Here is a 27,766-nt window from a genome sequence, read left to right as displayed (position 1 = left end):
AGCAAAGGCTTCAGGAAGTGCTCTTCCTGTAAGGCATGCCAGCATGGGCTTAATAAAACTGAATATGCAGTCCCGTTCACCCCCAGTACACGCAAGATCAAAAAACAGCTGACTTGCAAGAGCGAATATGGGGTTTATGTGCTGGAGTGTCCGTGTGCCCTGCGGTATGTGGGTAGCACCAAGCTGCAGGTGCACAAGAGGATACTCCAGCACATAAGGGCCATCAATACCAGTGATTCGGCATATCCGGTGGCCCGCCATTTTAAGGAGCACCACAACAATGATAGCACCCTCCTACGTTACTATGCTGTAGATTGTGTGGGCCCATTAAGAAGGGGAGGAGACAGGGAAGGAGCCCTTAGAAGATTAGAGACCAGGTATATACTGGAAATGGATAGTCGAGCCCCGGGGGGGTTAAATTCCACGGAAGACTTTTACACTTGTCTCTGAATTACCAATATAGTGTATTTAGTGGTTCTGAACTATCCATCCCGTCTTTATCTATCAAGTTTATCTGTCATGGTGTCTAACTAGATATGAGAATATGATGGTTTCTGCCCATTCAGATGTTCTGTACATGTCTAGAGATGCATATGGTTTCAGTGTGTAGTGTAGCCTAGGCTTAGGCTACATGATGGTATATCAAACGCTAAGTATAACATCTACAACGATAGAAGTACAAAAACATAAAAAGTAAAAATACACACAAAAAAACTCTATAAAATGTTAGAGAAAAAAACAAAAAAATGTATTACACTATGCACTTTCATGTCAAATGCTGGAATAGTGATGGTCAACTTATGGTTACTTGCCTCAGCATGGGGATATGGGAAGTGAGGTTGCGATAGTCTCCAAACTTAGTAGTTGAAGTATATCTCCTCTCTTCTCTATCCTCTAGCAGAACATAGACAAATGATTGGCTTGTGCTTGAAATGGAGTCAGGATGCTGCGATCTCAGGGTATAGGCCAGTGCATTTATGCAGCCAAAAAATCAGATCACCTGAGGTCTCATCTTGTGTAAATAGTGTATATTTAGTGTATATATATTAATTAAGAATATTCATGTACATTTATGTATATATATATATATATATTTTACACTCTATTTTTACCATGGTATTGTTCATCATGTATGTGATTGTTATTTATTGGGGTTACAATTATTTATATGACACTATTTGCACTTTCCTGACTTTTTGCACAATGCCAATTTTGCACTGCATTCAAAATCTTTTAATTAGGGATTATCCCGTGATTTGAGCCTTGTGATGTTTAAAAATGACAGTATGTTGCATTAGCACTTTATTGACAGTTTTTTGCACATAACGATGAAATTTAAAATCAGGGATTATCCCGGGATACGTTCAGCAGTCAATGCATTTAGCAGTCAATGCTGAAATGTTTTCTGTGTCTATGATTTAAGGCATTTTGCATGTGACCATGTTCCACCAATGGCTATACATTCTGACCAGCATTTGTACTTTAAATGTTGCCTCCTCCCCTGCATGCGTCATGTGACCAAGGCCTCTGTGAAGGCCGAAACGTTATGCTGAGGTGTGCCGTCTTCCCGATTGAATAAAAAACACTGCTCACCTGCACTCGGGTCTCCTCTCTTCTTCTGCGCTGCGGTATCCAGGACTGGGCTCCAGGCGAGAGCAAGCAGAGATTCTTATATATATATATATATATATATATATATATATATATATATATATATATATATATATATATATATATATATATATATATATATATATATATATATATATATATATATATATATATATATATATATATATATATATATATATATATATCGGGACAGCCATTGACATGGATATAGAACTAAATGTTGACTTGGTACTGAACAGTGTCAACATTTCTCTTATTTCGATGTCAATAGCTGTCCTGCTTTTTTGTTCAGAAAATCTTGTGACCCTAACACTGGTAAAGTGGGAATTAAACCATTGCTGTGCAACTCTGCAAGCCAATTGGTGTTGAATATCAAGCCTTTTGGGTCGCAAGTCAATATGAATTCCTTTTCATCCGGATTAAGGTTTCAATGGTTAAAGGGCATCTAGCTCTGTGGCCTTGATAGTCATTTTAGAAAAATTTGAAAACTCATTGCATTTCATGTTCTACATGTTCTAAAACTATGTGGTGTGGTGTATGACACAAAAATACACATATGTTTAAATCGTCTATACAGAAGTGTGGGGATTAATATTCCGGTGCTAGCAATATAAGAATGGGACAATTTTTTGTTAAAGTTTTAAGAAAACCGAATATTTAGGACTACTTACTAATTACATGAAATTGAATCCTGTATTTTGTCTTGATGCATTTTTTCCTCGCGTTGAGATGAGGTGCCTTTCTACATTTTGGAGCGATTGCGTTTATTTCTTGACACTTATTTGCCTTTGTGATTTATTTTGAGGACCTCATCCTTAACACTAATAACTATCTGATAGGAAATCATCTTGTCATCTGTGAAGTGTTAACTCACTACCCCAAAACAATTACAGAGCTTCATATTTCTTGAAATCTCTTAACACCATTGTTCCAGACGCATCAATTATGTGAGGATCTTGTGTGTCAGGCTCAATATCTCAAACTCCTGGTCATTGCCAACAGGTGCCTAATAACTGCACCTGAGAACTCTACTTCTGGCCGTTACATAAACGTGGTCAGCTTGACAAATGCTGTTTCCTAAAATGAGATTCTCTCTAGCACACCTGCGCCGTGCTTGTGTCATATGGCATTGCAGGGCTGGGCGGTTGGCTCGCTGCAGAGATAGCAATGTCACCAAAGATAAATGAAGGCAATGAATAACTGAATTTAATGAGGAGTTAGTATTTGAGCTCTGTGTGTTGCTTCTCTGAACCATTTTCTTAGAGTTCTGTGAGCTTCATTCTGAGTGCCCATTATGAACCGGAAATTCCTTAAGTACTGATGCTGGAGTACTGGAAATTCCAGTCGGAGTAGGAGGTAAATAACCTGACAATTACAAGTGAGACCTATTAAAGTTTACTTACAAATGAAAAATTACCACGTGAATTTGTAATTTCTTCTGAACCCTTCTGGAATTTGTAATTATCCCTTGATTTTCTCTTACAGTTTTTGCCTGCTTGGAACAGGTGAAATCACTGGGGGAAAATCCCTCTGTGGGTGGAAAATCAACAGAACTTGCAATTCTAATCTGGCTAGTAAGGCAAGTTACCACTAGAATTAAAGGGCAACTTGCGGCAATGCCCTAGCTGGTAACAGAGTGGTTTAGACGTCCCAATAAAAAGAGATGAGTGATTTGATTTGAAATTTGGTGACATTAGAGTGAAGCAGTATTGATTTTGTTAACATGCCCCATAATGTATCTGCAGTCATTAGTGCATCAACCCTTGTGTCCTACTAAGGACAATACCTTTCATAGGTGTGTATTAGCTTTACTGTGTGCATGGGCCCCAGCGGCTGTTCAACAGCACAATGGATGGTGGGACTTTCAATGTCCACTGTCTTTTGTTCTGCCTAGGTTTCAAGAGGTATGCAATGTTTTTCTTTAGTGGAAAAGTGTTTGTGTGCATTCAGCTAAAATGTAGCGTTCATGAATATAATGCAAGCAATTATAGGGAGAGGAGCCTCTTTGTAGTCAAACGTGATTGTTGCAGATCTCTCAGGAATTAAATTGTTCCCATCATCTCTGCCAGAGCAGTGAGAAGCTCCAGTAAGATACATCCTCACTGCAACTCATGGCCAATGCCCTTCCTACTAACTAGATTGGCACAGGTGGTGTCAGGTTGACGGCTTCTCATCTAACCAATACCGAATATGTAGTATGCGAGTCATAATTCTGGAGGGGCGAGGACTGTCACATCTAACACCAGGATATGAACTATGGTGGCTTATGGCTGCACGTCTTGATGCAATGGCAGGTAGCTACCTGTCCTAACAAGTACATTTAGCCATTTTAAAAACAGCAAACTACTCTCATAGGTTCTCCAAGACCATGCAAAAAACACTCATGTACTCTTAAGTGCCTCTGTGACTGCAACGTACAAAATCCAATTCCCCATTAGTAAAAGTGCTAAGAAAGCACTGTCCTTTCTATTTGTACCAACTGTATATGAAATGACCTAAATCTTCCCAGTTTTGATGTTTTAGGACCGATTTACAAAGGCATGTAAGAGTGTAAGTTCTTTAGGTACACCAAAACCAGTGCTTAATTTGTGCAGGTGCTTTCAGGTGAAAAGCACCGGCACTTATTTCTCAGGGCTGGGTCTACACTCTCTAGTCTACTTTACATGCAATATTGGTAACATAATAACTGGCTGCGTGCTGCTCACTAAATTGAAAGTAGTGTCCCAGTCTCCCCTGTGAAGAGCTAATATCGCAAGTGACTTTGTGCACATAAAATATTTCAAATGGGACGTTGGCAGCCCGGCCGCCTGCCTTATTGTGTGCCACACATTACCGCCAGAAAGTAAAACTGCCTGGGTGGCCCCCGCTTTGGCGTAGCGTAGGTCACATCAGATGTCACATCTAATTTTGCAAACGTTCATTGGTAGCGCACTAGCCTAGTGCACTACCATTGAATAATTGCAAAATGGGGATATGGGGGGGCAGCCGACCAGCGGGAGGCTTGCCCCCCCGGGGAAGTTTGGGGCAGGAGGAGAGGGTGGGGGAGGAAGTTTGAGCTCTGTGGGTTTCTGTAGCCGGGCTGGTTGGGCTGGTTGGGCTTTCTAGGGCTCCTTTTGGGCTGGCCTGGATAAAACCGGACATTTTGTGTCACTGTACACTGTTTGTGGTGCAGTGACACAGCAGCCGGGTGGTCCTTGTGAATTTGTTGTTTATTATTAATTTGTGGTTGGGCGTTTCTGGCTTGTCCCGTGACCTGCTTAGTCGTGCGCGGCGTGTTGCGGTCCAGTGTGGCGTGGTTTCCTGCGGTATGGCGGCTTATGATGACCCCAGGGTGGCCGAGGCATTGCGGCTGTTGGGCGAGGCGGGCCTCTTGGACATGGTGCGGCCCGACCTCCAGGTAGTAGCGTGTGAGCCGCCGCGGTCGCGGATGCGGCCGGCTCTGTGAGCCGGAGGAGGGGCAGGGGGGAGGGGCGGGGGCAACGCGAGGAGGCAGCGCAGCGTTGGAAGGCGCAGAGAGGTGCTGTGTGGGCCGGGCGGAGAGGGAGGAAGCGGGCTCTGGCATTTGTGGAGGGGGTGGGGGGAGGGGTGAGGTGCCTAAGGGGGTGGGGGGCAGCCCGCGAGAAAGTTGCAGAGTTGGGAGGGCCTGGTGGGGTGGGGGCAGACACGGGGGACCAGGTAGTGGTGCCAGTGGTGGATGTGGGGAGTGGGGCAGGGGGCCTGGGGCAGTAAGTGGTGCTGGGGCTGTTGGGGGGGGCGGGACGCGGGAGGGGGAGTGGTGACACAGTGCGAGGAGCAGGGTGGTATTCTGGCAAGGGGGTGGGGACGCGGGGGCGGGCTCCCCTCTATTGATTGAGGACACGGAGGTGGAGAGGGGGAGGGGGCGGACACGGAGGTGGACTGGAGTTCATCGTCGTCGGAGGAGGCAGGGGGCATGCTGGGCCCAAGCAGGCAGTCGTCGCCGGGGCAGGGGCTGCAGGGCAGGGGTGGTGGGGGTACCAGGCAGGGGGGAATGGCAGGCCAGGGGGGAATGGTGGGGAGAAGTGCGGAGGCTGAGGAGCGGCGAGGGGGTGGGGTGGGCTGGGGCTGAGTGGGTGAGTCGGTTGGGGTAGAGGAGGGAGGTGGTGGGAGTGGGGGGCAGGGGGAAGTGGCAGGCCAGGGGGGAGTGGCGGCGATGGGGAGGGAATCGGGGGTACGGCGGGGGGGTCTGGGGAGGGGGGCATGGGGGGGTGCAGGGCCTAGTTGGGGGTTTGGGGGGTGGGTGGGGGGGGATTCCATCGCTACATGGAGGCCACTCGGCAGGGTGGGGGCAGGGGACGACGCTGGGATGGGGGAGCAGGGGAGGGGGGGGAAGGGGAGTTTTTCCACCCCAGCATGCTGGACTCCATCTTTTTTCCTTGGCAGGAGCTGTTCGCGAGGCGCTCGGGTGAGCAGCATACGGCTCCAAACCACCGAGAGGATGGGCCGGCTCTGTCTGGTGCGGGTGGCCGAGCTTAAGCGAGGGACCTGGCTAATGACCGCAGCGAATGGAGGTGGGATTCTTCTCCGCCGGGCCCTCCCTGAAGGGTTGTTACGGCAGCCGGGGGTGGGGGAGTGAGGATGGATGCACATACTTCTGGTTGTGATGCGAGTGTGCCGGACGGGAGAGGGAACGTGAATTTGGTGGACTTGATGTGGGTTTGTCGGGAGAGGGCGGGGTTGAGCCGGCTGGAACCCCAAAGGGTGGGCCGGGATTATGTGGAGCCGGCTGATGGAGAGTCGGAGGAGGAAGAAGAGATTCGGGAGGAAGGGGGGCGAGTAATGCTGTTGGTAGTGAGGTTCCGTGACGATTTGAACCCGTGTTTTCAATATTGTCGGAAATACATAATATTGGTATCAGCGAACCGCAAATGATCCATTTAGCATATCCTGGTGTTTTCGCTATGCTACGAGCAAGAGTACTCCTGTTTTGAACATATTTCTGATGCACCCACGGCATCCATCTTAGAGCATGGCAGCCATTTTGTGTTTCTTGCCCTCACATATGCAATAACCTCTGATCATTTCATTTCGATTAAGGACACGTAGCCTTAGCCGGAGATTCACCTCTTTCAGTGACACGTGCACCTTGGAACAGAACACGCTGTAGCTGCATGACTCGACAAAGGTTGCCTCCTCTGCCTGAGGCCAGCCCCACCGAACTGGTTCTCGTGTCCATTGTCCCGATCATGATTAGGCGGCCGAAGCCGGTAGCCTTGCCCATTTACAACCCACAAGCATCCCTTATCCCACTTTTCTATCTTCCACACCTGGCTCCGTTCCTTTCTTTCTGAATCTTTATTAGGGGGAGGTAACGAAATTTACGATGAGGCGGTCCGGCTCTTGAATGCATTATTGACAAGGGATTGTGATGAACTAGTGGGAACCCCTCTTCGTAATGTTTGGCATCAGATATTATCGACGGTTCCTGTGTAACGCCAAATATTTATTGTTTTAGACACAAAGGTTTTGGGAATGTATTACATGTAAAGAATTTGCCCCCAGCTTAAAATTCAGTATATAAGGAGCAACCCTCTTTGTACAATTTGAACAGGCTCCTAGAATCTGCCCATGTGTGGTTTCTGTGACTTCTGTGTCCCTGCAGTAATAAACCTTTGGTCTTTGACGCCACCATCGAGAAGCCCGTGTTTCTGTTCATTTGCGCACCAAGGCAGGTGGAACTCCGGGGTCTTTGGGTGTTGTTCCCTGACACCTCTGGACGGAACCAAAAAGTCCAGAACTCCAATTGGCGCCCACGTGGGGCGACGTCATTCGGTACCGGTCCGATTGGGACTCCCCTATATGACTTGTATTGTAAACAAGGTGTGGGTCCTATATCTTATAATGAGGTGTGGGTCCGATACACTGAGAAAGATGGTGTCCTTAGTTGGCCACTGCATGGTAGTTTTGAACCCGAAATCCTTGATAACTTAGAAGCGAAATTGTTTAGGAAGAAAGCCCGGCCGGCAATGTTTGATTCTTTCCGTTATTGGCGAAAAGAATCTAAACAGAGAGAAATGAAAAGGTTAAAGAAAGAACAAAAAGAGCAAGAAGAGTTGACTCTGGAGCAAGCGGCTAAGCAGCTGCAAGTTAACGAGTCAGAGAAGGCCATAGAGGTGGCCATTAGAGAGCATAATTTAGCGATTGACAAGTGCTACCCTGCCTTGCCATCAAAAACAGCTAAGATACGAGAGGACTCTGAAAACGATCCTCTGTTGTCTTATTTGTTACGGTCACCTCCACCGTATGCACAGGGTGCTACGGCTCCACCCTTACCGAATGTACAATTGCCGGTTGCTGGACAACCTGGTATTCCAGCTCCTGCCCCTCAGAATCAAGCTCCTGTACCTCCTGTGGTCAATGTGAATGTTCCTACGGCTCCTCCTCCTCCTGGATTGCCGACTTCTATACCTGTATCTGTCTCGCTTACACCTACTGTTCCACAAACTATATTTCTCGATACTTCTACTGTCCCGCTATCAGTTCCTACCTCTAGTGTGTTCTCTGCGTCTGCGAGTGTGTTGACTCCACTTTCTGTTCGTCGAAGAATCACTGATTCTGTTTCTAACATTCTGTCTCCTTTATATAAAACTTTAATCAAGACTCCTACTTCTGACTCTGTTCAGAGACGTAGTCAGCTTCCGAGTACTGAAGAACGGGGAATTCTAGATTCCACGGCTCTCAGATGGATTTCGAAGAGTAGGAGATATAGTACGAGAGATGTGCTAGACACCTTTATGCAGTGGAAAGAACCAACACAACGGTATGTCTTTGATGAGATGTGCTCGCTGTTACGTGAGGAAATAGAAGAAGATGATGTTGAATCAAATCTAGAAGACTTAATTAAGGTTCAGAAAGAGTTTGCTGCAGGAATGATAGTAGGTGAAAATATAGAAGAAGCGATGGAACTGATTTTAAGTTATAGAAATGATCCATCACTTCGTTCACCAAGAGATTTAGAGAAAAGCAAGACGAAGCTAAGTCGCCAATATCCAATGAGGGAGGTTCCTCCAATTTGGCGCGAAGCTGTGCAAGCTGACGCACCGAATGGTATTGTAGCAGCTCCGGCCCAATTCCAAAGAGTGTGGATACACATTCCGTGGAAGCGAGCTGAAGTGCTAGCAGTGAAGCAGGCCTTGCCAGATCCGCGTAAGAATCCTGCTGGATACTATAAGGAATTAACACAGACAGTTGAGGCTTGTATAATGAACTTAGCAGACATTGATATGTTATTTGGTAATGTAGTTCCGCAACCAATTTGGGCTAAAATTCGTAGAGAGAATCATCCAGTTGCCCTAGGTGGTGATTGGGCAGCTATTGTTGCAGTGGATGGTCAGCAAGTAGGTGGTGCAAAACCCGAACCCCTAATTGCTAACCTTCCAGGTAGAATAATAGACTTAATGAAGACTCTGATGCCCGCATTGCGTGTTAATTGGGACAAGTTGTCAGCATGCAGGCAGAAGAAAGACGAAAGTGTTTCCGACTTCTTCACGAGGTTCGAAGAGACTTTTGTAGATCACAGTGGTCAGGATATGAGCACAGAAGGAGGACAGAGACTGTTTGTCGATAAATTTGTGCATAATTTGTTACCTGAGTTATGCAACAAATTAAAAGATTCCGAGAGTGCGTGGGCTGTTTCTACAACTGCGCAAATACTTGCGACTGCACAGTACTATGAAAATAGAGATAAAGAGGAAAAAGAAAAATCAGATAAGAAAACGAAAGATTTAAAAACTAAAGTTCTTTTGCAACAGGCGTATCCGCCTCGCATGAATCAGAATAATACGCAACAGAACGCATATCAAAGAACAGATTATAGTTCACCGAGGCCTCAATATCAGTGGAACCAGTGTGCGTACTGTAAGAAAGAGGGTCACTACAAGAATGAGTGTCCGATCTTAGCGCAAAATAATGCAGCAGCAGCTCAAAGAGGTCGTGGTGGTTTTGTGCAAAATTCTAGAGGTCGAGGGCGAGGTGCTATGCCTCCACAAACGAACGATCGCCCTTCCAATCACTTTGATCAACGAAATGGACAGTCTGCCCAGCAAAATAGATCTCAACAGTATCTTGTTGAAGACTATTGTGAAGTGGATGAGGGATTTCAGCAAAATGGGTACTAGGACAGCCATGGACAGAGAGAGGGAGTAGTATCAGTTCCAGTGGATCAGAGTGGGCCTTATGTCGCAGTAGCAACATCAGGTGTAGTCGAACCGTTTCTGTTGGATACTGGTGCAGCAAAAAGTTCTATCATTCATGCAAAACTCCCTGGCGCACCTTTGTCCGGCTCAACTAATGTCTCTGTAGGTTTTTCAGGCGCCCCTGTTTACAACCCGATATCTGGTCCTTTGTCTATTTCTGTTGGACCGTGTCACTTAAAAGCACCCCTGATTTTGACGACAGGTTGTAATGAAAATCTGCTTGGTTTAGACTTGTTAAAACGACTATATGCGACATTGTACTGTTCTCCGGAAGGAGTACAGCTTACATTGGGTAAAAGAATCACCTCTCTGATGTACTTGTCAATGGATGCACTCCCGCCAGAGCTGCGTTCACTCCCTGATACTCTTTGGGCGACTGGTCCTAACGATGTAGGCCTTTTGGAAACACCACCATATGTAGTCACTTTGAAAGCAAATGTAAAATTTCCACGAATTCCTCAATATAAAATATCTAGTGAAGGTGAGCGTGCACTTTTATTGATTGTACAAGATTTGATTAAGAAAGGTGTGGTTGAAGAAACTAGAGGAAATGTCTGTAACAGTCCTGTATTACCGATTTTGAAACGAACTGATCCTACAAAGCCTCCAGTGTATAGGTTTGTTATCGACCTCAGAGAAGTTAATAAGATTGTAGTTCCGCAGTTTCCTGTGGTTCCAGACATTACTGCCTTACTAACATTAATTCCTGCTACAGCTACTTGGTTTTCAGTCATTGACTTGAAGAATGCCTTTTTCAGCATTCCGATAGCCGAGGAAAGCAGAGATATTTTTGGTTTCTGTCTAGGAGGTCGAAGTTTCAGATTTAAACGCGCTCCACAAGGCTATTGTGAGAGCCCATCTATTTACAGTCAAGCATTAAAAAGTCAGTTAGATGCCTTTGTCCTTCCTCCAGGTTCTGCTCTAGTACAGTATGTAGACGATCTTCTAGTGGCTGCTGATGATAAGGAAACTTGCAAAGCAGCTACAATTTCGTTATTGCATCATTTTTCTAATTTGAATCACAAGGTGTCACCTTCAAAAATGCAATACTGCTGCCAAGAAGTGACCTACCTAGGTCATCTCTTGTCAAAGGAGGGAAGGAAGTTGACCCCAGAGAGAATAAAAGCAATTACGCAGATGAGTGTTCCTCGCACACAGAGAGAAGTGCGTGCCTTTTTAGGTATCACCTCTTACTGTAGGCAGTGGATCCCAAATTTTTCTCTTTTAGCAAAACCGTTGGTAGCTTTGACTGGGAAAAATGTTCCGAGTCCGGTGCCATGGTCTGCTGAATGTCAGGAGAGTTTTTCTGAGTTACGAAATGCACTTTGTTCAGCTCCTGTATTGGGTACACCTGATTACAGTAAGCCATTCACGCTCTATGTTCACGAGAGAGAAGGTTGCGCGTTGAGTGTTCTGACACAGACATTTGGTGATAAACAACGCCCTTGTGCGTATTTTTCATCAACATTAGATCCGGTAGCTAGAGCGTAACCTAGTTGTTTGAGAGCTACAGCGGCAGCTGCGGCTTCCATTCGACAATCTGCTGGTTTGGTGATGAACAACATGCTAGTGGTCATGGTTCCTCATGCAGTGGATACACTCATGAACCGAACTAAGACACAACACCTTACCAGTGCGAGACTATCTGGTTACGAGCTGACGTTACTAGCGAGTCATATTCAGATCAAAAGATGTAATGTATTGAATCCAGCAACGCTGTTGCCGGCTAATCAAGAGTCGAGTGATTCCGAGCCACATGATTGTTGTTTTAGAACGGAGGAAGAGACAAAAGGACGTATTGACTTAAAGGATACTCCATTATCAGATCCAGATGGTACGCTGTATGTGGATGGATCATGTTTTAAATTGGAGAATGGTGATGTGACTGCTGCTTACGCAGTAACGACTTTGAAGACGATTGTGGAGACTGCAAGAGTGAGTCAGAATTCTGCCCAAGCTGCAGAATTAATAGCTTTAACAAGAGCGTGTGTTTTAGCTAAGGGAAAGAGAGTGAATGTGTTCACAGATAGTCAGTACGCGTTCGGCGTGGCCCATAGTTTTGGCCGTTTGTGGAAAGAAAGAGGTTTCATTACGTCCCATGGGACTAAGATTCAACATGGTCAGCTAGTTAACGACTTGTTGGAATCTCTAACCTTGCCGACTGAAGTTGCGATTGTGAAGTGCAGTGCTCATAAAGCAATCACGGATGATGTTGGTCGTGGGAATGCTTTTGCTGATGAGACTGCTAAACAGACAGCTAGAGACATGATGAGCAGGATGTATGTTGCTACGTCTGCGAGATGGATTGCTGAGTCTGGAATGTGTGAGGATACAATGGAAAGTGTGAAAGAGATTCAGAAAGAGGCAACTGAGGAAGAAAAACGTGTATGGAGAGAAAGTACGGGCAAGTTGGATTCGAATGGGTGTTGGATTGATCTGACGGAACAGCAGCGTTGGATGTTGCCTGATGCGTATGTGCTTGCAGTGGTGACAATGGCGCATGGAGTAGCGCATATAAGTTCTAAAGGAATCTGTAAGATGTTGGCTCCAGTCTGGAAGAATGATGGGATTAGTAAGTGTGCAGAGAGAGTGGTGAAAAATTGTATGGTATGCCTGATGCATAATCCTGGCAAGGGAACTCCAACTCCTGCTGGTCACTTCGCTCCTCCTTCCTGCCCCTTTGAAGTGATTCAGTTAGACTTCATTCACATGGATCGCTGTAATAATCTGAAATACGTCCTGGTGGTAGTCTGTGCTTTTTCCAGATGGATCGAAGCATATCCACTAAAGGACAATACTGCCCTATCAACTGCCAAAATTCTTCTCAAAGAATATTTCCCTAGATTTGGAATGCCACGGATTGTATGGTCAGATAACGGAAGTGAGTTTATAGGGAAAGTTATGCAGAGTGTATGTACCGGCCTAGGCATAAAACAGAAGTTCCACAGTGCGAATCATCCCCAGTCTGCTGGTTTAGTAGAGGGTTACAATGGCACCCTCAAGCTGAAACTAGCTAAAATACAAGCATCCACAGGTTTACCCTGGCCAGACGCACTTCCTTTGGCTTTGCTATCAACGAGAGCAACTGTACATTCTAGAGTGGGGCTTAGTCCCTATGAAATAGTTTTTGGCCGCCCGGCAAATATTTGGGGAGTGCCGAGGCCTAAGGAATTTTGTTCTCTAGAATACCCTATGTTGATAGACTACCTTTACGACTTGACTGCTAAATTGAGTCTTATTCACCAACAGGTTTTCGATGCATTGCCAAAGCCTCCGGAGAGTCCAGGGCATCAGCTGAAACCCGGCGATCAAATCGTGATCAGAAACTTCGCGAGGACGAAGAACCTTCAGCCCAGATACGTCGGCCCTTTCCAAGTCCTGCTTGCAACGAGAACAGCAGTTCGTGTAGCTGGCCGCAAGCATTGGGTGCACGCATCCCATGTCAAGCGTGTACCTTTGCCACTTCCTTACGACGACTGGGTGAAGAAGGGAATTGGTGCCTCCGAATTTGAACGTACGCCAAAGTTCATCCCTTTCAGCGATGCCGAATTGATTACCGACACTCCAAACTCTGACTCTCCTCCTGAAAAGACTCCTTTGAACTCTGAACATTTGTCCCCTGCATCAGAAAAAACTCTGTCATCTGCGAACCTGAACACTGCAACAACTACTAGTGATACGCTATTTGCCGATCAAACAGTTCCTGCAAAGCAAAGATACAATTTACGACCTCGTAATATGGACAAATAAAGCAGGCAACTGCCCATTGTGATATTTTGAAATTTTGAACTTTTGCCTTCAGCCAGGAAGTTTGCTATTGTTTTATTGTTTTTAAAATTGCCTTGCCGTCTGGGTAGCCGTAGGGTCGTGGCTGTGTGCCTAGTTGAATCTGCGGGGGTCTGACACAAGGTCGATCCTTCTGTTGGTTCTGGGAACTCCCAGGGCTGATAGAGGCATTTTCATCTACGTACACATCATCAGTGGTCGCGAGCGGATTGTAGAAGATGGAGCTTCCTGCGCTGCAACGAGATAATGTGATTTATGTTCGCAGAAACAGACTTTACAGAGTTCTTCACAGCAAATGCTTTTTAATACAATGTGCCATTACATTTTTGATTGTTTTGATAACATTGGTGGGTGGAATCGTTTTCGGTATGAGTTTGATTTTTGTGCCAGTAACTACAGTACCTCCCCTTGATCCTGCTACTTCTACTGTTTCTTCTATACACTCTTTCCACTCGTTTCCTGAACATGAGCAAGCTCGACGCTCAGAATTCATCAATAACACTTTTGTACAGCTCTTGCATCAACACCAACTGGTAGTTAACACTACAGACTGCTGGGTGTGTGGCTTGATACCCCACACTATGGATAAAGGTATTCCTTATCTGGTTTTGCCTTTCAGCTACAATGGATCATTTCAGGCCCTTCAAACCATCTTTGCTTATGCCCTTGAAACCTATCCTCCACGTCCACCACGTTCCACTAAATATAACTCTGCCAACAAAGCTTTAGTCCAGGGAATTATTGACATGATCAAGGACGTCAATAATACTCCATCTTACCCTAGAGACGAATTGCGAGTATATTTAAGTTGGAATTCTTCAGAGTATCGCCTTAGTTTGGGAGAAAGCAAGCGTAAAAGCTCAACTCCAATCTGGGTCGTACCTCACCGAGGTCAGGTCTGTTTGCAAGGTAATGGGAGAAATCCGAGAGCTCAGCTAGGGAGGAGTGAGTGCGTAGAGACTTATGTGTTTCCGGCTAACTCTTCCCCTGCCTTTCTTACTGCTAGGGGTACCTACTTCATCTGTCGAGACCGAGCTTATACATGGTTGCCTGCCGACTTTTCAGGTTCATGCTATATTGCTCGATTGTTGCCCCCAACATACACTGCTTCATCTGATTATCACAGGACCAGAGTAGCGAGAGGTGTCTTCAGCAAGGAAGATACTGCTGGTCAGGAAGCTGGAGACTTCTTCAAAGGCTTCCTTCCGTTCTGGGGGCCTATGGCCAATAGTAGAAACATACGTCAGCTAACACGGGTAGTTGAATCTACTATTACAGAAACTGCTGGCGCCCTTAGCAATTTGACAGCTGAGCTTCAGGCGGATAGACTCATGACGTTGCAGAACCGTATGGTTCTAGACGTTATACTTGCAGATCGAGGTGGGGTATGCAGAATGATCCAATCGAGCTGCTGTGTCTTTATTCCTAATAATGCTCCAACAGTCTATGAGGCGATCTCGAAGCTACACAAGATTTCTGATTCTATTCACGTAGACAAGGGAAACTGGTCCTTCATGGAGTGGTTTTGGACTCTGATATCAGCGTGGGGATGGAAGGTTCTGATGGTCATTGGTGTCATATTAGTATTCCTCTTCTCATGCTGCCTGATTATCCAGTGTGGTCCAGCTCTGTGTAGTCTTTGTGCTGCAACCTGTTGCAGGAAACCACCTGCGTTTGGAGAAAAGGCGCGAGAAAGGATGATGATACAACAGCATGTCACTGACCTGATGAACATAGAATTAGACTCTGACATAGACTGAGTAATTGCCTATGTAAGGGCAAAAGGAGGGTCTGAGGTTCCGTGACGATTTGAACCCGTGTTTTCAATATTGTCGGAAATACATAATATTGGTATCAGCGAACCGCAAATGATCCATTTAGCATATCCTGGTGTTTTCGCTATGCTACGAGCAAGAGTACTCCTGTTTTGAACATATTTCTGATGCACTCACGACATCCATCTTAGAGCATGGCAGCCATTTTGTGTTTCTTGCCCTCACATACGCAATAACCTCTGATCATTTCATTTCGATTAAGGACACGTAGCCTTAGCCGGAGATTCACCTCTTTCAGTGACACGTGCACCTTGGAACAGAACACGCTGTAGCTGCATGACTCGACAAAGGTTGCCTCCTCTGCCTGAGGCCAGCCCCACCGAACTGGTTCTCGTGTCCATTGTCCCGATCATGATTAGGCGGCCGAAGCCGGTAGCCTTGCCCATTTACAACCCACAAGCATCCCTTATCCCACTTTTCTATCTTCCACACCTGGCTCCGTTCCTTTCTTTCTGAATCTTTATTAGGGGGAGGTAACGAAATTTACGATGAGGCGGTCTGGCTCTTGAATGCATTATTGACAAGGGATTGTGATGAACTAGTGGGAACCCCTCTTCGTAATGTTTGGCATCAGATATTATCGACGGTTCCTGTGTAACGCCAAATATTTATTGTTTTAGACACAAAGGTTTTGGGAATGTATTACATGTAAAGAATTTGCCCCCAGCTTAAAATTCAGTATATAAGGAGCAACCCTCTTTGTACAATTTGAACAGGCTCCTAGAATCTGCCCATGTGTGGTTTCTGTGACTTCTGTGTCCCTGCAGTAATAAACCTTTGGTCTTTGACGCCACCATCGAGAAGCCCGTGTTTCTGTTCATTTGCGCACCAAGGCAGGTGGAACTCCGGGGTCTTTGGGTGTTGTTCCCTGACACCTCTGGACGGAACCAAAAAGTCCAGAACTCCAGTAGTGTATTACAGGTGCCGGCAAGGTGAGATGTGCCCAGAGTGACGGCCCCCTCAGCTCCACTGGTTAAGTGGCGGTATCCGTAAAGGACGCCGACCTTGACGCCAGGTAAGGCGGGAGACAGAGCGGGGGGTGGCAAGCGGCGCTGTGTGCAAGTCTTGGTGGGGACTGGGGCGAGGGGTAAGACGGATGGCGGCTGGTGCAGGGACGGTACGTGCAGGACGCAGGAGTGGGCACGGACGGTGCGGCGACGGGTGGCGACGGGTCAGGCGCGTGTGGCGGGTCGGCGGCGGTCAGAGGGAAGGATTCTACGGGTGGGGGAAGGAGAGTTGTGTGGTGCCGGTGCGTAAGTTACCGTACATGGGGTTGACTAAGCCGCTGGGGGCGCACCTTTCGTAGGCGACGAAGGAGAAGATTTGGAAAGGGGAGTACATTGACATCTTGAAGCTTCTCCATAGGGAGTTGACGTCTAAGGAAGGGTTGAAGGAAGAGGAGACGCTGGACAACTGGTCAGCGGCTTTCCTCATATACGCGAGCGTGTATTGTGAGAAGTTTCCAGACCGGTCCGTCGTGCTTTTCAAATACATGGATGTGGTGCGGAGAGCGCAGGTGACATATGGCGGGTTCGCTTGGTAAGACTATGATGAGGAATTTCGGGCGTGCGAGGTGGCGGACCCTGAAGCGCAATGGGGGAGCTGGATTCAGATTTGTACCAGCAGACGATGGGCGGGGCCAAGTTTGGCCGCACCATCTACACGGCCAGCGGTTTGCCGCTGGTGCCGCCCCCCTTTGCAGCCTGCCCCACCCATGGGGGGGTGGGGCAGGGGGAGTCTGGTGGCCAGGCCATGGTCGGGGCCTGCTGGGACTTCAATAGAGGAGCGTGCAGGCGGGCGACATGCCGTTTCCGGCACGAGTGCTCGAAATGCGGGCGGCGGCACCCAGTGCTGCATTGCTGTGGGCTTGGGGGCCCACCGGGACAGCAGCCCGTGCAAGGAAGTGCCCATTCCGGGGGGGGCGAGGGCGGAGGGAGGGGGGGAGGCAGAGGGGGAGAGCCGGAGCTTTGGGCAAAGGCCCGTACGCCGGTTAAGATCGAGCAGATGGAGCCCTGGCTAGCGGCATATCCGCGGGCGGAGGATGCTGCGGTGCTGCGTCGTGGTTTTCGGGAGGGTTTCAGCTGGGCTATGAGGGCCCCCGGATTGCTTGCTGGGCGGACAATCTGAAGTCGGTGAACGCGCACAAGGGCATTGTGAGAGAGAAGCTGTTCAAAGAGGTCAGGGAAGGTAAGATGGCGGGCCCCTTCATGGAGCCGCCGATGCCGAGTTTGATCATCTCCCCCATCGGGGTGGTGCCCAAGAAAGAGGAGGGGCAGTTCCAGCTGATACAACACTTGTCTTGGCCGGAGGGAGAGTCGGTCAATGCCTGCATTTTGGCGTAGTTGGCGTCGGTGGCTTACTCGTCGGTGGACGTGGCGCGGAGGCTCGTCTCGGCGGCCGGGAGGGGCGCGCTGATGACAAAATGCGATGTCAAGTCAGCTTTCCGACTCCTTCTGGTCCACTCTGCGGATCACCAGTTGTTGAGGATTCAGTTCGAGGGACTCATATTTGTGGACAAGGCGCTGCCGATGGGGTGCTCCATTTTGTGCGCGCTATTTGAGCGTTTCAGTTCATTCCTTCAGTGGGTTTTTTCCAGGTGCACAGGCGCGGAGTCAGTGACGCACTACCTGGATGACTTTTTCCTGGTGGGGCAGCCCGGAGCGGCGGACTACCAGTGGCAGCTGGACGGTTTGGCCGGGTTGATGGGGACTTCGGTGTTCCCCTGGCACCAGAGAAGACGTGCGGTCCCAGTACAGTGTTGTCCTTTCTCACTATCGATCAGGACTCGGTCGCCATGGAAGCGTGCCTACCGGAAGACAAGAGGTCAGCGATGCTGGTTTTGGTGGATGGAATGTTGGCAAAGAGGAAGGTGATGGTGAGGGAGGTGCAGGTGCTGTTGGGGGAGGATCTGGGCATGTGGCGGGCATTCCTGGAATGGTTCAATGGAGTACCCATTGCACCGGCAGAGGACTGGGAGTGGGACGTCACCATGTACTCTGATGCGGCAGGCAGGGGCGGTTTTGATCTGTACTGGGATGGTAAATGGTGTGCGGAGCAGTGGCCGGCGCACTGGCAAGCAGGAGGGGGGGAGCATTGCATTTTTGGAGTTGTTCCCGTTGGTGGTGGCGGTCACGGTGTGGTTGGGGGCGGAGGCGCACAATCGTGTGTTGTTTCGGGTGGACAGCATGGCCGTCGTGCAGGTGGTGAACAGGCAGTCGTCCCGGGACCCGCAGGTGCTGAAGTTGATGAGGGTGTTTGTTTTGCGTTGCTTAGAGAATGGCATCCTGTTTCAGGCACGCCACTTTCCAGGAGTGGACAATGACATTGCAGATGCTTTGTCTCGTTCACAGTGGGAGAGGTTCCATGGGCTAGCCACGGCGGCGGAGGAGGTCAGGATGCCGGTGCCAGAGGACCTGTGGTCGGTGGGTGAGGCCTGGTCTTTCAGCTGGTGAAGGCGTCCTTAGGGGTGTCGACGAGGAAGGCGTACGAGCAGGCCTGGGAGGAATTCCTGCAGTCTGGCTCGATAAGGCAAGGGGACCGGTGGCTGCGCGAGGAACAGGTGGTAAGGTTCATGTCGGCGCTCATGGATAAAGGGCTGTCGCGGGTGACGATTGCGGGCAAGTTGTCGACGGTGGCGTTCATGGGAAAGTTGTGGTGGAGTTACTCTCCGTCGGCGGGCGAATTGGGGACCCGGCTGCTGGAGGGGTGGACGAGGGAGAGGGGTGCAAAGGTGCGGTTCCGACGTTCCATAACTGTGGAGTTGCTGGAAGGAGTCATTGGCGCGCTCCCGGCGGTGTGCAGGGATGGGGGCGAGGTGGTGCGGTTTTCTACCCTGATGTCCTGGCTGTTCTTTGGAGCGTTTCAAGTGTCAGAGTTGCTGGGCGCAAGAGGGGGGCGGGGGTTGTCGTGGGTTGTCGTGGGAGGATGTGGAGTTGCGAGCGCAGGAGGTGGCGGTGCGTTTGCATCGCTCGAAGACGGACCAACAGGGGGTCGGGACATGGGTGGTGTTGGGCACAGGCGGTCGGGAGAGGGTGTCTCCCGCGGCGTGGGGTAGGAGGTTGATGGCGAGCCGCGGTGAGAAGGAGGGGGAGGTTTTTGCTCGAGGTGGGGGTGACGGAGTGACGGCGGCTCAGGCGTTGTGGGTTCTACGGCACGCCCTACGGTACATGGTTGTGGACCCACTGGATTTCGGGACGCATTCCTTCCGGATCGGGGCGGCGACGGAGGCGGCACGGAGAGGTTGGGAAAAGGAGGAGATACAGAGGCTGGGACAGTGGAAGTCGGATTGTTACCGGACGTATGTGAGGTTGCGGGAGGTAGATGGGGTGTTGTAACAGTGATTCCCGATTTTGATATGTGTATTATTACAGGTGCTGTGGTGGGGCCGGAGGTGGCTGTTTTGAATGTGTATATTGTGGGACACTCATTCGTCAAGCGGGCAGATCAGGCGGAGTGGGACAGGCATCGGACACTCAATTTGGGATTGGATGAAGTGTTGTACCGTTGTCACTGGAGGGGAAAAGGGGGTAGGCGTTGGCATGAGTTGGTGCCCTTGTTGAATACGGTGGTCAGGGGGGGTGTGCCCGGATGTGGTGGTGATTCATATGGGCGAAAATGACTTGGTGCAGTGTAAAGGGCTGGCATTGCTCAAACAAATGAAGAGGGACCTGAGGGAAATCAAGAAGCAATGGGCGGGCTGTCATGTGATCTGGTCCGAGTTTATCACCAGGCGGGTATGGGGGGTGCAGAGCGCCCAGGAGCTATAGACAGGGCCCGGAGGAAGATTAACCGAGAGATGAGGGACTTTTGTGCCAAGGAAGGGGTAGGGAGGATGGAGCATCCGGAATTGCGCTTCAGAGCAGTGTATTTTTTCAGGGAGGATGGGGTCCACCTATATAGGTATGGAATGGAATTGTACATAGTGCAGTTGAAGGAGGCGTTGGATGGAGCGTTGGGGGTGCTCAGGTATACCAGGAGGCAAGTGTCCTAGGGGGGGGGGGTCGAAAGTTGTAAGCGACTTCCGAGTGGCGCTTTCCTAAGGAGATAGGGGGGTATTTGCTGGAGGCCTGGGGCTGTATTGGTAGGCGGGGGTTGAGGTCATTGAGGTCACTGTGGTCATTCAGTTGGTGGGTCGGGGTGTAGGTTGCTGAGCGGATGTTTGTATTTCAGTTGCAATGTTGGGGATAACTTTAGGGGTGGGGTGGGGGGCTGTCAGGCAGTTGTTATTTAGTGAGAAGTAGTTTTGTTTGGCACAGGCCAGGTGGGTTGTTGTTTTAGGTACACCTGATTCCAATAAAGCGGCCTTTATCACACTATTTTGGTGTCTGTGTCAGTGCTTCCCCCCCTCACCTACTGGTGTGCCCCAATGGGGATTTGGGGGGCAGCCGACCAGCGGGAGGCTTGCCCACCCCTGGGAAGTTTGGGGCAGCAGGAGAGGGGGGGGAGGAAGTTCGAGCTCTGTGGGTTTCCTTAGCTGGGCTGGTTGGGCTGGTTGGGCTGGTTGGGCTGGCTGGGCTTTCTTGGGCTCCTTTTGGGCTGGCCTGGATAAAACCGGACATTTTGTGTCACTGTACACCGTTTGTGGTGCAGTGACACAGCAGCCGGGTGGTCCTTGTGAATTTGTTGTCCCGCCCTCCCTCCCTGTGTTTTTTCCCTGTGGGGTGGGTGTTTTCCCCCCGGGGGGTCTTTTTTGGTTGGGGGGTCCTTACGGGTTTGAGAGGGGTTTTGTTGGTGGTGCACTGGGATATTAGGGTTTTACGAGTTGTGGTGTCGCTGGAACAGGTGCTGGTACTTGGTGGCGCTTTCCTAACGAGATAGGGGGGTATTTGCTGGAGGCCTTGGGCTGTATTGCTAGGCGGGGTTGAGGTCATTGAGGTCACTGTGGTCATTTAGTTGATGGGTAGGGGGGTAGGTTGCTGAGCGGATGTTTGTATTTCAATTGCAATGTTGGGGATAACTTTAGGGGTGGGGGTGGGGGGCTGTCAGGCAGTTGTTATTTAGTGAGCAGTAGTTTTGTTCGGCACATGCCAGGAGGGTTGTTGTTTTAGGTGCACCTGATTCCAATAAAGCGGCCTTTATCACACTATTTTGGTGTCTGTGTCAGTGCTTCCCCCCCCCCTCACCTACTGGTGTGCCCCAATATAATATTAGCCTGGCTTGGTCCCTCCTTGGTGAATTGTTAAGTGTGTGGCAAGAGTCAGACCAATGAGGAATGTTTTCGTCTGTAGCCCGCCCAGCATACTGCAGCTACAACATTAATTTATCATCCGATGAGGGAAGTAAACAGTAATCGTGCAGCAGACATCCCTCGCAGAATATTTAAAACTAAAAATGCTGTCCCGAAGTCCCGGTAAGTAATCACTTTAAAAAATGATGCTAATAGTAGTTTGTTTGTTCCACTGTTCAGTGCTGTATTTGTCTACAAAGCAGTGAAATGGCTCTTTATGCTAAATAAAGTTTTATAGTGCGGGCCCACGACTGCTGTTCTTCCTCCACTACTGCTGGCTCTTAACTTTTGTGGAAAAATAAATCTTTCTTTAAAGTTAAAAGCCAGCAGTAGCAGAGGAAGACCTGCAGCCATGGACCCCACAGTATAAAACGTTATTTAGCATAGGAGCCAGTTCAATGCTTTGTAGATAAATACAGCAATGAACACTGGCGTACAGCTGATGGCAGAAAAACAAGACTACCTGAACGTGAATTTTGCCTGAAGTGGCACGTTCAGGTAGTCTTGTGAGATTGTGGGTGTCTTGCATTCCATCACATCGATTCTTCCACAGGTGTCATTGATGGGTTTAGGTCCCAGAGATTTCTTATGAAGAAACCACCTATTCCCCAGTGCTTCACACTCCAGTTCAGCTGCTATTTATGAAAAAAAGCCACTAGGGGTCTGTGGATAAAATCACAGCAGCAAAACAGAGGGGAGCTCAAGCGCATTCTTTAGTCATCCTTTTTAGGTGAAGCCTGAGCCAGCGCGCATGCGCTGCTCTGCGAGGCTTCTTGTAAGTACTCTAAACTACTCCGTGTGGGTCAGACTCCTCCCACACATAGGATTGGCTTTTGTGTGTGTCTTTCAATAATGAAAGCTCGCAAATGGCTGAAGGCGGGAGCATGTCCCATCTTTTTTTTTAATGTTCACTCCCACTGCGTTTTGCTCTCGGCAGCGAGCAGCGGTGGCGGCTGCATTCCTCGTGGGTTAGGTTACATAACGCACAGTGCTTTTGCTAGTTTTTGTTTGGTTTAATGCTTACGGATGTCACGTTGGCCTCGCTTTCTGCCAGATGTATCAGAGACTTTTAAAATCATTCACGGCGGGGTTAAGATCAGTTTATTAAGGTAAATGTAATACATTTTCGAAATAATTTGCATTTGAACCGAGGACACTGCAGCACTTTATACACGCACCAGATTACTTTTCATATTTAATTTTCTGGCTTTTGTTTTTTAAATCAATGTTAAAGGGTGCCTTCCTAGCTTTTATCTGAAACAATGTAAGCAAATGCATTGGTTGTTATCAGGAGCTAAAGTGAGGGAGGAGGTTACAGTCGTCCCATCTATCAGATCATTGTGACAAAGACACTGGGAGATTAAGCAATTTACCCAGAATCACAGGATGTTGCTCCAATGCCAAGACTCGTTAAAAATATGCTAATGCTGGGAAGATTTGAGAATTCCTCTCCTTCCTGCAAGCATGCTTCTACTTGGTCACTAAATGACAGGGTTTCAGTGCATTATGTAAGTGACAAGGCCTAAATTTACAGCGAGACAACAAACAGAGTTGAAAGCCCTTAGAAGCACTACACACCACCCACACAGCTCACACATAGACTAGTGTGACTTACAAGAATGACAGTCCAAATCAGCACAGCAGATAATCAAACTTCCTGTAGCAGGTTGTATGTGTATTTAATCCACGGAACCCTCCAACTCCCAGAAAATTCCGGAATTCACTGTAGATTCATCTGCTCTATCACATTTTGTGAGTTGAATGCGTGTGTGTGCTGCCAAGATCCGTTGGTCCCAAGTACAGTAGAGCACAAGAGCAGCAGCACAGAAGAATGCACGATAGGAAACACACATTGACAGTAGCACATCGGGACAAAAAGGGAGATACACGTTAGACAATTGAAAACCATGCATACAGTACGTGAAAGAGGCAAGCATTTCATCATAAATCAGACTGCATGACACAATATATAGTAATTGTACAGCTATTCAATACCTAGCAATACAATACATAAGATAATGTGCTGCATACCTAAACGTTTATAAGGTCCCAAAGGCGAGACCTATTGGCATTGCCCTGAATCACACGGAATTGAATGAAAAGATTTTCTATAAATGTGATGAACAAAAATGGCAAAAAAAAAGAATATCATCCATAGACTGAACTTTTCTTGGAGCGACAGAGCTACTCCGTATACACAACGGGTTGCGGTTGAATTGTCCCCGCTTGCTGGCTTGAATTCGGTTCAGTGACCAGACGCCGTCCACTATTCTTTCTGAAAGCAGCCCACAACACCTGCGCCACAACATGTGAGCTGCCCTCCACCCTGAGTGTGCACCGCGTCGCGGGCATCACGTCTTCAGTCTACCACTGTGTGAAGCACAGACCTTCATTCCGAACTGCGGTATACCTACACTACGGCAACTTCTGTGCCCCTGTGCAGATTAACCGCTCCCAGTCCCTGTCCTGAGGAGAACCTATAACATCTAGGTTCGAAACGCGTCGACACTCCCAACCTGTGGCAAGATCAAAGGGCGCCGCTAGGACGTAAATTATACCACTACATTGGGCCCTAGCAGTGCAACCCTATAAAAACATTCGACCACAGGCTTTGTTAGACAGGCAGGCACCCATTTCCATCTCAGTTCCGCCTGTCTCTTGGTTTTTAGTTCTAAGGACTGGATTCCCCTTTTCTTCTTTCATGCACGTATAATGCACTTTATTTAATAGCAATTTATTTGGACTACTATGTGTTTTATTGTTTTTGGTGTGATAATAATTGTTTTGTTTGATTCTTTGCTGTCAGTGTTTGTACATTTGTAAATTTGTATATTTGTAGATATTGTACACATGATTGCATGTTGCTGAACTAACTGTACTGACAGTTTCTTGTTTGTGTCTGTTGTTTTTTGAAACTTTTGAAATCCAAGTTTAAAAGAAAATACATTTTCTTGGAATACATTTCCAGTGGTCACGTAGTACATATTGGCTGCGTGATTTCAGAATTTTTTGTTAATCATCCTGTCCAGCCAACCTGTTCTGTTTTCCCACTTGTTGAGATCCGGGCTGGTCAGATGTAGGATCCAATACCTTCACTGTTCCACAAAAAAAAGAATATGACAGCACTCCCACATTTTATTTCTTGCTCAGTTTTTTACTGGCTCTGATTTAGTAAGAATTCACTCGCTGGAGCCATGTGGAGCTATTTAGGTATTGTTTAGCGGCAGAGTACCTGCAGCCATTCACACAACTAACTGGGTCAGCATCCAATGCCAACTTTGTCTTGTGAGCAATGTTCCCTCTAATTATTTTCCTCTGTGTGTGGCGTAGTAAGGTCTCTGGGCACTGCAGCCAAGGCTATGTGCGCCAAGAACCTGACCGTGCATGTAGACCAGGGCCCATCATGCGCTGCCTCTCTCTTTTGGGAAAAGACATGCATCAAGTCAAAAAGTACAACGTGTGCTTTACACATCGTGCTTTTGGACTTGCTGCATTTTAATGGATCCTGGCTGTGGCTGATTGTGAGCCTTTGTGAAAGGATTCCTGTTAATTGTGTCACTGTCATGTGCTGCAATTAACATAAATATTTTCACAGTGGCCCAGGATCAGCACCCACACTTAGAGAGAGGCTGCGGGCTGATTGTGGGCATTTTTGAAAGTATTCCTGTTAATTGCAATGCATGCCGGGTTCTGTGATTAACAGGAATCTTTTCACAAAGGCATCAGGTAACCGGTAGATTTCAGTATTTCGCCTCTCGCATTTTAAAAGCAGGCAGCGGCGCAAACTTGTGCGCGCTTCACACGGGACACTGCGCACTCAATGCCTTAAAGGTGCGCGGGCGAGCAGACGTGCACGGTAGAGGGAACACTGCTTGTGAGATCCGGTTCTTGAATCTTTTAAATGTGTAATGCAAACCTGAGTTCAATCCTCACATCGTTTCTTATAGAAACATATTATTCCTTGTACTCATCATATAACACAGTAAGACAAAATCAAAAGCTTTAATGAGTTGGGAATGGGAGATTTTAAAATGGAGCAGGGTAGGGAATCCAAGGCTGTGGGTTTGCAGAAGAACCTTTCACAGTGTTAAAGTATGGAGCATGTGCCATACACCAAAATTGCATTTTTAGCACCTACATTTTAAGAATTGGTTAGAGGGATTTCAAAAATACTAAGGGGAAAGTCTCAAAACTGACAAATATTATTTACTAGTTTCACAAAGACACAAAGGTGCACCACTTAGCATAACAGAACAGACACATTATAAATGATCAGGCCCGTATCCATAGTATTCGTCAAATATTCTTATTTTATTCAAAGTGTATAAAAATCACTCTTTCAATTTGAAAGAACAGCCAATGCGTTTCGTCCGGACAATGGACTTCTTCAGGGCACAAAATTAATTAGGGGCACTCCTGAGAGATGTCAACATCAGTGTGTCTGTGATAACTTATAACTTCAAGCACAATAGCAGCAATGCAAATTCACAGGAGTTCTTAAGAACGGCAGTATGTGTATTCTTTAAATTGGGGCAAAGACAGCCAGCCTTATAATAATTCTAGCAAGGATTTGTCCAGCAATCTCATCATAATAAAGGGCACTGGAGGTGCAAATGGGCAATCAACTGATCCTGCCTGAATATGGCCCGGGACCTCCCCTGCAGCGGGACAACAGTAGAGCTACAAATCCTTGCTAGGAATATTATAAGGCTGTCTGTCTTTGCCCCAATTTATAATGTGTCTGTTCTGTTTTGCTAAGTGGTGCACCTTTGCGTCTTTGCGAAACAGTTAAAATCCTGTATTGGATCGCACCATGGCAGTGGGTGCATCAACAGTGTTCACACTCAATCAGTGGGGGACTACCACTATATGTATATTAATTTGGAATATCTGGTCATGTGCTAGTCTTTTGCAGGGTTCACAGTCTAAGCATGCCTTAAATATGATTTACTACTTGGAAGACCTATGACTGTTTATACTCCAAAAGAACAAGTTTGACTTACCTTTTTTATCAGTCAGAATACTTGGCCTTTCCAAACTAAGCAAGACTTCCACCCACTGTCTGTTCTTTGAAGTCCATTGTTCGAGCAAGGACTACTTTCAGTTGTTTCCTGCCACCAATATTCTGTAAAGGAAGGTGGAGGTGGAGAATAATGTAAGATCTGCTGTTTAGTATCAGATGCGGAAAATTACTACTGCCGTGTTATACTCTTGGTAGTAATAGCGGATAAGGAAATTTTGTTAGCTGTAATCTCAGTGATTTTAAATTTACTGCATCTGTATTTCACATAACAGGGGCTGTCTAAAATCAGGCTCCTCAGGAGTTATTGAGGTGGTGAGTAGGCCTGGGGGAAATTTTTGGTGCACTGGTGTAAACTCCTGTAATTTCACACAATTTGCGTAATGCTTGTTACACGAAAATTCACAATTACAAAATGAAGCATTGTGCATGAGGCACAATTTTAGTGCAGGAGAAGGGGAACAAGATGAAAGATGTGAAAACACAGCACTTATATGTTTTGCGCTAGTATGTTTTTTAACTCAAAGTGTGTCCTTGCATCCAAAATACACAGTAGGATGCATTTTTCTCTAAATATAGCACTAAATGCTAGTTTTACATTTCAAGTAATCATGTTTTTTGTTGGAATTTCACATATTTATACAAAAACAAATTAGCACTTCAGCCATGAGATTGGGTTAGATTTGAAGGCCTATGAATATCTCTAATGCTACTAGTTTTAACACTAGGTTTCCTAATATGTCCCTCTCTCTTCTTGTAGGTATTTTTGGTGCGAAAGATTAAAGGATCTGATTCTGGGCAGCTGTATGCTATGAAAGTTCTCAAGAAAGCCACCTTGAAAGGTAATGGAAAAAATATGTATTACTGTTTTCTTGTGCTACATTCAAGTTTCCTTAATATTTAAAATGTCCCCTACTAGGTATGGCCAGGTTGCGGCTTTCTACCTTGGATTCACAAATATGCGTATTTTAGAAAAAGGAGAGCTGAGAAACGTTTATGGCACTTTGCATTATGCATTGAAGTGGATGCAGGAATGTGTCAGGAATATGTGGTA

At 47.3% G+C, this 27,766-nt stretch overlaps 1 protein-coding gene across 1 annotated transcript in view; it reads left to right on the top strand.

Annotated features, from left to right (window-relative positions):
• The window catches only part of LOC147708562 (ribosomal protein S6 kinase alpha-2), a 1,617,317-nt gene that overhangs the window by 487,393 nt on the left and 1,102,158 nt on the right, over positions 1 to 27,766 (top strand). Inside the window, exon 3 of the mRNA XM_086927240.1 lies at positions 27,473 to 27,554. Within this exon, the coding sequence (XP_086783366.1) occupies positions 27,473 to 27,554 (82 nt within the window). The remainder of the gene's footprint in view (positions 1 to 27,472; positions 27,555 to 27,766) is intronic.

This window comes from Lissotriton vulgaris, chromosome 6 (genome assembly GCF_964263255.1).
Source record: "Lissotriton vulgaris chromosome 6, aLisVul1.2, whole genome shotgun sequence".
NCBI lineage: Eukaryota > Metazoa > Chordata > Amphibia > Caudata > Salamandridae > Lissotriton > Lissotriton vulgaris.
Note: the sequence above shows the minus strand (reverse complement) of the source record. Positions and strands in the feature narration are given on the sequence as shown.